Raw genomic sequence first — 12720 nt, 5'->3', positions numbered from 1 at the left:
GCTCAGGCTAACACAGCTCTGTCAGCGGTGCTAATCTGTTAGCATCGAGCAGCTCCGTGCGGCTTCACACCGGAGACACACAGCCGCCACCCCGGGAGGGACGGTGCCGTGAGCGGGGAACAGAAGCAGGGCGGGCGGGCTCAGAGGACTCGGTGAGCGGGCAGAGAGATGGCAGAGAGGCCGGAAGACCTGAACCTCCCCAACGCGGTGATCACCCGCATCATCAAGGAGGCGGTGAGTAGAGCCGGCGGCCGGGAGAGAGAGGAGGGATTACCGGGGGGAAAGTAACGATACAGCGGTGTGACGACACTCAGTTCATTATATCACTTAAATTACAATAGAAAAGTTTAATAAAAGTTGTTTCCACTGAACTCTGAGCACCATGTAGGTTCATCAACATGTAATTCAGGTGCATTCAATAATATATTTTAGTTTAACCTCTCAGTAAGTTACATAATTTATTATTAACAGCAATGCATTTGTTTAAAAGTGACTGTCTACACATCCAGTTTGCGTTTGTTAAGATTCTTTTATAATCTGAACATCAGGCGACTAATGTTCAGTCCCACTTGACAGATTTCTGAGTGCATGCAGGACTAATTAAAACTCACATTGCATCCTTACAAACTTAAAAACCACTCCTTGTTCTTGAATCCAGCTGTGCTCATGTATTTGTGACTGTTGGTCTTTATGTTCAGATGTTGTTTGTCTCTGAGTAACTAAATCTCTTTCCTCAGCCGGCCTGTGTTTTCTGATAACATGCTGCTGGTGTTCTGCAGCTTTGAGATAAAACTCCTCCACACCGTTTGTTTCCTCAACAGCTCCCAGATGGAGTGAACGTGTCCAAGGAAGCCAGGAGAGCCATTTCCCAGGCCGCCAGCGTGTTCGTGCTGTACGCAACGTCCTGGTGAGAACCCGTCGGGATCAATCCATAAAATTCAGTTTGATTCAAGTGGCATCATAACAACAGCGTCTGAGTCTCCTCAGTGCTTTTTAAGAATGATCCATCACACCACTCCTTCAATAAAACAGTGGCTTTTTCTTTCTGGTCACAGTGCGAACAACTTTGCCATGAAAGCAAAGAGGAAAACTCTGAATGCAGGAGACGTTTTGGCTGCGATGGAGGAAATGGAGTTCGAACGATTCTTGGAGCCTCTCAGAGAAGCTTTGGAGGGTCAGTATGACAGTATAAAGACAAAATGACACAAAGAGGTTTATAGTCTGCATATGATTGGCTGTTTAGACCTGATATCAACATGTGATTCACTGTAATGTTAATTACATGTTTGGTCTCTTTTTACTGGCCAATGTCAGCAGCAGATGTCTGTGAACACACCAACTGTTTGAACTCATCCCGACACTGAACCAGTAACCACAACATCACCAGACTCCCTTAACAAATTGCATCATTTTAGGAGTTGTTGAGTGAAGAGGAACTTAAAAAACTTTGCAACACTTTTCCGCTACAAATTCTAACTCATTGTATCCTTTTTGTAAATTCAGCATTAAATGAGAAGCTGAAGTTGTTTGTCTCCTTGTAAAAAGTGTCAGTTTGTGGCAGCATGTCTGTACCAGCCTGTCTGCTTCTGTGTCTAAAGTGCTAAAGTCTTACCTGCCAACATTGATCAGCTGTTTGAACACACTGTTTACACTGATTTCACCATTTACACTCCATTTATGAAAGGAGAAACATGTTATTGATCTAAACATGTCACATGTTACAATATAGGCGACTTCTTTGCTGCCCAGACTCCCTTAAGAAATCGCTGAATTTAGAGAGTCGTTGAGTTAGAAGAAACTGACAAACTTTGAAACGCCGCCTCTGACAAATTCTTTATTTGGGCCTTCTTGTTAATTCGGCAAACATTGTATATTAAGTTTTTCTTTTTTGTTGTGTAAAAAAAAAACATCAGGCTTTAAGTGACATGTTCACACTGCTCATCCTTCTGTCACAGACTTCCTTCAGTTTCAACAGCAGAGCAGATGTTTCTAAAATAAAATGAACTTAAAATCTTTTAACAATTTGCACTTAACAATGGCTGTTTATTTCCTCCACAGTGTATAAGAAGGGCCAGAAAGGAAAGAAGGAGGTTTCTGAGCAGAAGCGTAAAGATAAAGAGAAGAAGGCCGATTCTGAGAACGACAAGAGCAGGGAGGACGAAGAGGAGGAGGAGGAGGAGCGTATGGAGGAGGAGCCTGAAGCCGAGAACGAAGTGGAGGAGGAGGAGGTGGAGAACTGATGAAGCTCTGGTGACTGACATGCACTCCCATCACCTCCTCTGAGGTCATCACTGGCTGGAGCTGCTGTTTCCAACCCGACAACAAACAAAGCACAAAGAAAAACTCCACCTCCTCATCTGCATTTTGTATTTTTAATCATTTTGATACAACAGTTTTTTTTCTTGACAGTTAATAATACTCAGTAGTTAGTGTTCATCGACAGGAAGTTAAATACAAAGACTGACTCTGGTTTAAGGGTTTTACCACTGGAGGGAGTGAGAACACAGGCAGTCATTTGACCAGCGTCCAGCTAGAAGATGAGCGTGTTTAAAATGTTTCTGTAGCAGCACACTGACGATCATAGACCTGTTTTATTTAACACATCAAGTGCTCAAAGGTTAAAGGTTGTCTAAACAAAACAAATAAAGCCATTGAAGAACTAAGAAAAGAGAGCAAGTTTAGATTTAAAGGAACAGTTCAGTCCTTCTCTCCTCCTGATGATATAAAGTCAGGTGAAGTGTCGTATTCCACAGAACAGTTCTGGAGCTTCACAGTAAAAACACAGTTGCAGCGTTCTGTTAAAGCTGCAGACGTGATTTATAATGTGAAAACAACCCCCCAAATATATAAAATGGTCTCCAAGTCTCCAGAGAATCCAAACTGATTTGCACACACATTAGCTTGTTAGCTGCACTAAATAGTGTGTAAATAACCTCTTTTCAAATCAGCTCTGGATCTCTGAGCCTCCAGGTCGTTAGACGAGCTGTGTGGAGCCATTTTATTTTCATTCTGGTTGTTTTCCACATTTAAAAAGGAGTCTCCAGCTACTTCAGTCGTTTTGGAGAACGCTGCAACGCGTCTTTGCTGTAGAGCTCCCTGACCTGACTTCCCATCAGCATGGCGCAGCTGTCATTTTTGGGTGAACTTGTCCTTTAATCCAGGAGTTCTTTCGATCAAAGATTTACCAGCTTTTGGTACAAAATCAGGCGTTGGTTACAAATTTGATGATCGCGGTTTGGCTTTAGTTGAACACTAGAAACAAAGACGGAGCTTGTAGACGTGATGGATCAGTGTAGCGGCGGCTGTAATGAACCGTGTTGTTGGACCTCGTAGATTGATACTTAAAAGATGGCTGCAGCTGTGTTCAGTGCACCTTTTTGTTCTGCTGTGTTTTTGAACCATTTATACTTTTGTAGACTTGTATATGACTGGCTGAGATTTTCAATAAATATTTTGTATAAAAGGAGAACCGTGTTGAGTCGTGACTGACCCGAGCGACCCTCCACACCCACCACAGATCGTTTCAGTCACTCTGGATCCAAACGTGATCTGACTTCAGACCAGTTTCACTGCAGCTACAGTCATTAAACAGCCTTCAACACATTCTGACTGAAACCAGAGCTGCTCAGATCTCGTCTCCATCGGATCAGGAGTTCATCTGATTCACCGACGTTATGAAACTGAGTCAAATCTGACAAACAATTCATATGTGTGATGTAACATTTCACACTTCAGTGTTTCCAATGTTTTCACAAATCAAATCTGGATTTGCTCTTAGCAGCAAATCTGGAGGTTTATTTTTTTGTTCACATGAGAAATTACATTAAAAACAGGAATTTCATTAAAGGGGCAGAAATTCAGCGTCAATTTTAATATTTATGATATTAATGAGGTAATGATAAACTTAGTTTTGTTTTCCAAAAGTGTACAGACAAGCTGTTCAGAGGAAAACAAAGGCCAGAACACTGTGTGAACCTAGAAAGGTGGCAGGGTCCGCCACATAAACAAAGTAGGACAGTATAAATTGTGTTGTCTTATGGTCAATTTGTTTAATCAGGCTGGAAAAAAAAAAAAGACATTTCTTCCCCTAAACTACATAATGCTCCTTTAATCTCCATCCTCATCTCTGCATCATGTTGAGTTCACATTACTCACATGTTAAAATTGCACTTTAATATCTTAGCTCTAAATTCAAATTTTAGTGAGAACCACAAAATAACTTAACCTTTAACATCTTCCATCATTTGATTCTTTCCATCTTTTGTTTCCTAGCAAGGCAGAAATAAGCTTCCTTGCTCAAAACTATTCCAGCCACCTGTATAAATGTAAGTCTTAAATCACCTGACTGAAACATTTGACATGATTTCATTAACTGCTACATGTTCAACAGCTTGAAGCTTCACTATGGTACATTTACTCACTTCATTCACACTCAAAATGACATTTGTCTTCTATTGCACACAAACCTTTAAATCCCCAAATCTAATGAGTTACTGGACAAGCCAGCTGTGAAGGACATGTATTAATATAAAGAACTGCATTCAGAATCATGTTACTGAAATTTTGTTTTCCCCACTACAGAATGACCCTCAAAAACACCCTCATGTGTTTATTCCTGGTGCATTTTGTGTTTAAGCAGCATTTTAAAATGATCAGAGGACCTTTAGCGGACTGAGGTCATTCAAACAAAATTTCCTCATTTCAGGATACAAAACTAGAATAACTGTATGTCCTGTTATTAAAAAAATAAAATAAAGATGAAACAAAAAAGTCAAACACAAGTAGCTCAGTTTCTCTGAACATTTTATTGATGTCCACTGTTTACTCGCTTGGACACTCGACTTTGCCGCTGTTGATGTCATCGATGACATCATGGGGAGGACGTCCATCGATGGTGCAGCCAACAGACTGAGCAGTTCCCAGGATCTCTTTGATTGTTCCTGAAGGAGGAAGAAGGACGAATATAATGATACGTTAAGGCCATTTCTATTCAGAAGAGTTTGAGGGTTTGAAGTCTGACAAATAAATTTAAAACAGGGACAGAAACCAGGTGAATTTCTTTCATACGTTAATGAAATGTTCCAGACTTTTCGGCACAGGGTTGTCCATTGGTTTGGGCAGCTCTGTTTCCTAAAGTTGGGTTGATCTGAGCCTCCACTGGATTATACTCAGTCACTCTGACAGACAGGCATAGTGGCGGGAGGCTGAGCGGTAAAAGAAAACACATCGTCTGATGTTTCTAGTCTTACCAGAGAGTTCCCTGGCGATGGAGCGAGGCCTCATGACGCGAGCAACAGCAACAATCTCATCGAAGGTGACGCTGCCACTGTGCTTGACTGGAAAATTAAAAGTGAAATTCAGTCAACGCTTCAACCAAACTCATCTTAGTTTTTTAAAAAGTGATCATTTCCACACAACACTTACTGTTCTTGACCTTCTTCCTGTCACGAGGAGGCTCCTTCAGAGCCTTGATGATCAGAGCAGACGCAGAGGGAACGACCTCGATCTAAAAATACACACAAGTTATCGTCCTGTGTCCACCAAGCTGAGTGCTTACAGTCACAACTAGCTGGGACTAAAGGAACAGTTCACCCAAAAATGAATTTTCATGTTCTGGTAACGTGATCCTTTAAATCAACCCCGTTAGTTCATATTGCAGATCAGCCTGTGAGTTTGGTCATGATACGTACCGCTGCCTGTCTGTTCTGGATGGTCAGCTTCACGGTGATCCTCAGGCCCTTCCAGTCACCGGTGGCCTTGGCAATGTCGTCACCAACTTTCTTGGGAGACTGATGAGAAAAACAGAAAGTTGATATTTGAGATTACATCAGATTTACAGAACCTTAAAATTCAGTCGGTTAAAGCTAAAAATAAATCAGTCAAAAGTCTTCATCGCGTAGGATGACTGAACGCAGGAGCTTCGGTTTGTGTTCCAGACTTTTCGGCACAGGGTTGTCCATTAGTTTGGGCAGCTCTGTTTCCTAAAGTTGGGTTGATCTGAGCCTCCACTGGATTATACTCGGTCACTGTGACAGACAGGCATAGTGGCGGGAGGCTGATTCAGTTAGTGAGATGTTTATTAAACTCACCAGACCAAGAGGTCCGATTTTGGGGGCCAGGGCGGAAGTGGCGCCGACCTCTCCTCCTGTGCATCTCATGAACACTGAAAGACAAAATAATAAAACCTAATTAATACAGTTTCTTCACACTTTGCAGACTCAACACCCACTGACAGCTGGTCGTTAACAGGTGTGATGACAGCTTCAGACAGAACTGCAGTGATTTAACAGTGTATCTGCTCTTTTAGAGTCGAGTCCTGCAGCTCATTTAGCTGTTAAACACTTGAGTGATTAAAAAAAACAACAGACTAGAAATCTCAGGAAAACATTTCATACCAACTCGTCTTATGAAAGAGGCACCAAATACTGTATGCAAAACTCGTTTAGCACCATCACTGATATAAAAGCAGTCATTAAATTATGATTTAACGCCTACAAACTATTATTCCTATTGTTGGCATGTTGTCTACATTTCTGACTGCCAAAGCAAATCATTTCAGGCCAAAAATCCTGCAGGTTGGACTCAATCTGGTAACACTTTGTGTTCACAATTCATATACAAAATTTACTATGTGCAGTTTTATAATCATAATTTAATGACTGCTTTATATCAGCGCCAAACAGGGACACTCACTGAAATAGCTGTTAGGGATCATTCCAAAAATCCCAATTGTTGTATTAGTTTGAAGAGGTTCTAAAGATTTAGGGGGGCATGTTTCCCTACCAGGATGAATTTCTCTAACAGATGATATTTAGAGTTATGCAAGCCAAAATTATCAAATTTGCACTTCATTTAAATCATCTAATTTAGTGATGTGTTTGACAATAATCAAACATTTACACAGTGCTTGTGAATCCTGCTCCTCAGACCAAACCTGAGCAACTAAAATCAAGACATTTCCATCTAAACAAAAACAGCTGTGAAAACATGACTCAAGTGTAGATTAGTGATGAATCTGCAGTATTTGGAGTAACTGTTAATTTAATAAAAACAGTGTTGTACCTGAACACACCGACTGACCATTTACTCATGTTGGCCTAAATTTTCAGTCAAATATCGACTCTTAAAACTTCCAGCAATTATGGATATCAGCATATTTTGGGCCATTAATCCAGTTTCTACCTACACTAATCTTTTTAAAGAGCAGCCAGATGTTTTCCACACAGCTGGAGCTTGATCACTTCCAGTACAACATTAACTAGTGTCACTGTTTAATTAGTTAAATATAAATGCCAGATAATAGAAAAATACCAATTGTTAGTGTTGTGACCAAGACTTTATCACAAGTTATAATGCAAAGCTTAGTTTACATCATACTGATGACAGAACCTGAGAATATTTGGCATTTAGTTTTGTTTCAGATGTTGGTTAATCATAATCTGGAGTGATAAACCAGAACAGGATGAATGAAACTATACCAGTTGACATCTTTTAGGTTAATATAGTTTTCTGTTGGAAATCGTTCTGTAAATTAAACGTTTACATGATCAATCACACAAAATGCAGATACTGATTTATAATTCCCAGTGTCTCTAAATTACATTTTTAAAGTTTCACGAGAAGTTTAGATCGAGAGTCATTCAATATGTACGAGTTTAAATTAGCATTAGCTAGCATTAGCTAACGTTAGCCGGTTAGCTAGTACTAGCCCACGTGTATTCGCATGTAGTCCGCCCCAGACGCCCATTGACCCATCAAACCGGTCACAAATCCGTCAAATTCCACCTGATACATAAATTTCAGCATGCAAAGATTTTGTCAGACATGGTTTTTAGCATTCCTCGACGCGTTTTGTGTCCCATCTTTACCGTTTTCTGTCGCCGCTCACAGGCCGGCAGACACAGAGCGACTCCATCTTGGCTGTGAACAAACTTCTGCGTTTATTACCCACTTGAGCGTGAAAACATACCAACTTTAACCTCGTTGGGGTCGAATTTGGGAGGCATGTTGCTGCTGTGGTGGTTGAGCTCAGTTCAGCTTGGTTGGTGAGGGTGTCGGATGAACCCGGGCTCGGGACGACCGATTACTGTTGCACCTTCACCGCTAAAGGGAGAAAGAAAGAACGAGCCGAAGCCGCGGAGGGATATATAAACACGGCAAGTAACGCGAGAGGTTATGATTCCGTTCTCGTGACGTACATTAAACGTCACTTCAAATGCAGTTTGTCTTAACAAATGTTTTTACTATAAAGCACTTTGTCTTGAATGAATTCTTAATTTATTATATTTCTATATAATCTTTAAAGTCTCCACACCTGTAATCTTATATTTATTTTTAATACATTTATATAATTATATATCAATCATTTGATTATTTTTCTACATTACACAACTTACATTGTATATTTAGTCTACAGTCTGCATTTAGACACATTTTACAGCTCTACGTTAACACACACAACAGTTGTTTCCAATGTTTGGTTCAATGTCCCAAGAGTTTATTGGTTCATGTTGTGTAGTTATGTTTATTGCTCTTTTGTATGTATGAAAGCTGGTTTTAGTAAGTTATATATGAAACTGTTTATATCAGGGCTGCCAGAAGTGGGGCCCGCTGGACAACTCTGGGGGCATCAGTGTTTCTCCTCCAGACGTTTCCAGTGAACAAAACTAAAACAATTCAAAACAACATGACATACGACAATGACACAATATGATATGATACAATATAATACTATTTGATAAGAAACGCTACGATGCTAAATCAAACTATGTGACATATACAAGATGATGCAATACAAAAGATACAAAATAAAATGTAACCATACGATTAGAAACTGAATAATATGATATAAAACAATATTTCCCTTGAAATAACTGGTGTTTTCTATCATAAAACAGTAAACATTTTATAAAGACTTCATTTATAAAATCCTTCACTCAGCGTTGTAACTGACCTTTGTTGTCATTTCTATGTTACCTCCAGCATAACTCATAAAATATCTATTATTATTCCCAGAAATGCTTCTTCAGCATGATTAATGAGTTGCCTTTGTGTATTTGTTGCATGTTTATCCCAATCATTATGCATTTGGATAATAATAAAGTAGAAATAAAGTGGTATTATATAGTGGAATGAGTGTTACAATGCAGACTATTGTGAGTGTTGTTGGTTTGAGTGTTTTTCCGGTGGTGGAAAGTTATTTTCTGAGCTGGTTCGTGAACTCAGTGGAGGTTAAAGTGCTGCATGTGGGTGCTGAGTGGATGAACATCCTCCGTAGCAGAATAATGGGCCTGAAGCTGGTCGAGCGCTGCTGGAATATAACGGCATTATGTCAGTATTAGTGTACATTACTGCAGGTGTTTGTCATCTCTCCAGGTTGATGTCAGTTGTATCATCGCGGCTCAGAGTCGCATGTTTAAAAAATCAGCGTTTGGATCCTGAAGGACTTTTTGACTCAGAGCTGCTGCACAGGAATAGAAACAGAACACAAGAGGGAGTAAGTGGGTGAGAAGCAGAGATCATCACTGTTGTGCTGTTTAATATGCATCATGAAAATCTGTGAGGATACTCAGAAATTCACAGCTCATATTATCAAAGGAGAGCCTTTTATCTGGATCTTCAGAAAGTCCACAACATTTACAGGAAATGTCACTGAATAATCTTCTTGATGAAATGTTATGGACAGAAAACATCTATATATATATATATATAAATGCTCCTTTTCATGTTGGAAATAGATAAGAAATGTTTTATATTTCTTTATCTGCTGAATATGAAGTTTTTATCGCTGTTTTCTTTTCCGTAAAAAGGTAAATCTCCCAGCGTGTTCTTATCACATCATCTGTTTCTATTTTTCTTTGCAGACTTCAGTGAAAGTCGAGGGAGGAAAATGGAGATCGCAAGTGTTCATGTTATTTCTGACCACGTGATGAATAATGAAGATGATTTATTGTAGCTGAATATTCCTGGTAATAAATCACATTGGCGCTATAATCCAATATGATTATAATAAACTGTGTCTCTGCTGAGTTTTAGTGTGTTTCTGTGTGTGTGCGTGTGTGTGCGTGACCCAGTTCGCCTGATGTTAACTGGTTCAGTACAGTAACGTCACATTACACCAACATGAGACACGAAGGAGTCCAGTTTCATCTCTGCAGAGGAGACGACAGCCTGTGATGTAATTACATTTCCATTCTCTTGTCTTACAGTGTTAGAGTGTGTGTGTGTGTGTGTGTGTGTGTGTGTGTGTGTGGGGCTTATATTACTATCTTTATCAGGACCGATCTCTGTTTTTTAACCACCGTGGGCTGTTTGGACACTTGTTTTGAAGGTTAGAATAAGGTGGATGTTTGTTTGCGCTCACTTGCGATGTTTCGGTTCGTGGCCGTCAGCGCTGGAAGATGAATTCAGATCTCTTACATGATTAGAGGTAAAAGCACCTCAGGGTTAAAATGACTCCACCAGTCGTTCAGTATGTTAATAATCTGAAGTAAGATCAGAAAATGTCTTTAAGTGAAATGACTCATCAGCACAATGATCCGTCAGTCGCTGTTGTTTCATGGATAATATATCTTCAATCTGATTAGAGATTCCAACTTCATTGTCAATGTGGACGCTGAACAGAGACATCTGTTCGGTTCTGTTAGACATATAACAGAAGAAGAAGTCTTTTTCTCCCTCAATTCATACATTTATTAATTTGCTCTTCAGTTCCAGAATTTGACTTCAGGTGAGAAGGAGCAGGACGTCTCCACAGAAACATTGTTTAAAAAATCTGTTGCGCTGCAAAATACAGACAGATTTATCTGGAGGGTGTAAAGTGGTGTCTAGTTTTTTAACTAGTTTTCTTGAACGCTGACGATATTTACAAGTTTTGTTCTACAACATAAAATCATCATTAAATGTCAATGTTACAAACAGTTAGCGGTTTCTAACAAGTGTCTGAATGAGACTACAGAGGTTGTCGGGGACATTAAACGTCCTCACAGCGAACACGGAGACTCATCTACTCACTAGTCCGTCTTTACAGGCCACTTTAGTTCCACACTGTTCTAACTCTGACTTTACAACTTGTATATTGATCAGTTTATAGAAAACCTGGATTTTACTTGTGTAGTAAGACTCTCAGTGGTGATGACGTTTAAGTCATGTGACCGTGATGTCGTCTGTTTGTAGCCTGATATTAGCTTCTTACTGCTACACAGTTAATTTACGTTGGTCTCTGGAGATTATCTGGATGAACAGAACCTGGAAGTATCATAAACTTCAATTCAAAATCAAATTAATAAAATTCTAGAATTGTAGTGGAGGAACCAGGACGATGCTAACTTCAGTTAGCCTACAAAAATACATAAAAACAATCATCACTCCAGCGCTCTATTGGCTTAATAAACAATGTGTGAACTCACTTGGCAGTGGTTTGAATATGAAGACTTTCATTAGCCTGTTAGAGCTCATCAAGAGCTTTAAACTTGGACTTATTCAAAACATCAATACATTCAACAATTTCTAAATCTTTTAAAGACCTCAACCAAAATAGTTCAACCCAATCTCCAGAATAAATGCTCGCCAAGTAGGCAAGCAGTTGGGTCCAAACTTACAATTTCTGTGTTGTAACTTTACCTCTGACCTTTATGTTTAGCTTGAATTTTCTGTTTCTCTCTCGTCACAACACTCTGATTATGATCTGGTTAGGTTCAGGCACAAGAACCACTTAGTTAGAGTTATAAAACATCATGGTTTGGCCCCGATGTCATCACTTTTTATCTTCTGTCGTCTGACTTCCTCCTTTGCAGTCAGGGGTTACACAGCCACTAGAGGGCGCCACCTAACTCGAAAAGTGAATAAGTGTTGTAATAAGCTGCTTTCAAAGTCGAACAATACAGTTGTTTTTTAGAGGAGGGAGTCAGCCATGTTTCTACAGGAGCCCAGAACAGACAAACCAAACACTAAACACTGACTCTAGAGACGGACACTTTTGGTGAGGGTGAGACGAGCGGTGTTCAGTTGCTTTAACTGTGCAACCTCACCACTACACGTCACTAAATCCTACAAACTGGACCTTTAATCTCCAGCAGATAATCTTTAATTAATCATATTTCACAACATCCATTTCATAAATTAAACCCTGATCTAAAAGGTAACTTATAACTTTGGCTGTCAGGTAAATGTAGTGGAGTAAAAAGTCAAAATGTACTCAGTTACTTGTACTCATTATGTTGACGAGGGTCCTCATAAGAGCACGAAGACAAACGTGTGTGTGTGAGTGTGAGTATACAGTGTGGAGAGGACGAGCCAGCTGTTATTTCTGCATAAACAAACTGAGCCTGAAGCAGAACCATCGAGCCGGTGTTGACACACACACGCACACACACACACACACTCAGTCGGACAGCTCATTTGTTAAACTCGAGGGAATGATTCGATTTCAGCAGAGTTCCTCTCCTCCATCTATTCGTCCTTCTTGACCTTTTTCCTCGTGTGTTTTTTCCAATCAGCAGCTTCGTCTCTTCGTCTTCTTCGCTCTAATTTCTCTGCCGTACAATTTCCTCTATTGATTTTTTTTTTTTTTTTTCAAGCCTGGCTGTAGTCGAGGGAACGAAGGCTAAGTACAAAGCTCGTCTCTGTAACTGGATTTAAAGGAGGGGAACAGATTGTCTTTGGATTTCTGGCCCTCAGCCGAGCAGATCTATGAGCAGGTTTATCGATAGTTACAAGTCC

General features: G+C 39.9%; 2 protein-coding genes and 2 non-coding genes across 5 annotated transcripts; 1 reads left to right on the top strand and 3 right to left on the bottom strand.

The window, feature by feature from the left end:
* Window positions 1-168: 168 nt before the first annotated feature.
* pole3 (polymerase (DNA directed), epsilon 3 (p17 subunit)) lies at window positions 169-3469 on the top strand. Its single transcript, XM_037095827.1, has 4 exons — window positions 169-234; window positions 822-907; window positions 1056-1174; window positions 2059-3469. The coding sequence occupies exons 1-4, from the start codon at window positions 169-171 to the stop codon at window positions 2238-2240; spliced, it is 453 nt and encodes a 150-aa protein (XP_036951722.1). The 3' UTR covers window positions 2241-3469.
* A 1317-nt stretch (window positions 3470-4786) lies between these two features.
* On the bottom strand, window positions 4787-8129 carry rpl12 (ribosomal protein L12). 2 transcript variants are annotated; one of them, XM_037095825.1, is made up of 6 exons: window positions 7970-8129; window positions 6090-6163; window positions 5691-5789; window positions 5425-5506; window positions 5250-5336; window positions 4787-4940 (listed from the first exon to the last, which is right to left on the bottom strand). In XM_037095825.1, the coding sequence occupies exons 1-6, from the start codon at window positions 8004-8006 to the stop codon at window positions 4822-4824; spliced, it is 498 nt and encodes a 165-aa protein (XP_036951720.1). In that variant the 5' UTR covers window positions 8007-8129; the 3' UTR covers window positions 4787-4821. The 2 variants fall into 2 exon arrangements, with proteins under 2 accessions (XP_036951720.1, XP_036951721.1); XM_037095826.1 differs by lacking the exon at window positions 7970-8129 and adding an exon at window positions 7869-7943.
* On the bottom strand, window positions 5075-5201 carry LOC119018846. Its single transcript, XR_005074880.1, has one exon. It is a non-coding gene; the product is annotated as a small nucleolar RNA SNORA65 (small nucleolar RNA).
* LOC119018845 lies at window positions 5926-6052 on the bottom strand. The gene has a single exon (XR_005074879.1). It is a non-coding gene; the product is annotated as a small nucleolar RNA SNORA65 (small nucleolar RNA).
* Window positions 8130-12720: the final 4591 nt, after the last annotated feature.

This window comes from Acanthopagrus latus, chromosome 4 (assembly GCF_904848185.1).
Source record: "Acanthopagrus latus isolate v.2019 chromosome 4, fAcaLat1.1, whole genome shotgun sequence".
Lineage (NCBI taxonomy): Eukaryota > Metazoa > Chordata > Actinopteri > Spariformes > Sparidae > Acanthopagrus > Acanthopagrus latus.
The sequence above is the reverse complement of the archived record's forward strand: the minus strand, read 5'-3'. Positions and strand labels throughout refer to the sequence as shown.

Excerpts from the sequence above, each read along its gene's own strand:
- pole3 (XM_037095827.1), top strand. The coding sequence starts at position 169 with ATGGCAGAGAGGCCGGAAGACCTGAACCTCCCCAACGCGGTGATCACC. Across the intron at positions 235-821 it reads CCCGCATCATCAAGGAGGCG|CTCCCAGATGGAGTGAACGT; the intron begins GTGAGTAGAGCC and ends TTTCCTCAACAG. Across the intron at positions 908-1,055 it reads GTGCTGTACGCAACGTCCTG|TGCGAACAACTTTGCCATGA; the intron begins GTGAGAACCCGT and ends TTCTGGTCACAG.
- rpl12 (XM_037095825.1), bottom strand. The coding sequence starts at position 8,006 with ATGCCTCCCAAATTCGACCCCAACGAGGTTAAAGTTG. Across the intron at positions 6,164-7,969 it reads CCCCAACGAGGTTAAAGTTG|TGTTCATGAGATGCACAGGA; the intron begins GTATGTTTTCAC and ends TTTGTCTTTCAG. Across the intron at positions 4,941-5,249 it reads CATCGCCAGGGAACTCTCTG|GAACAATCAAAGAGATCCTG; the intron begins GTAAGACTAGAA and ends TTCCTCCTTCAG.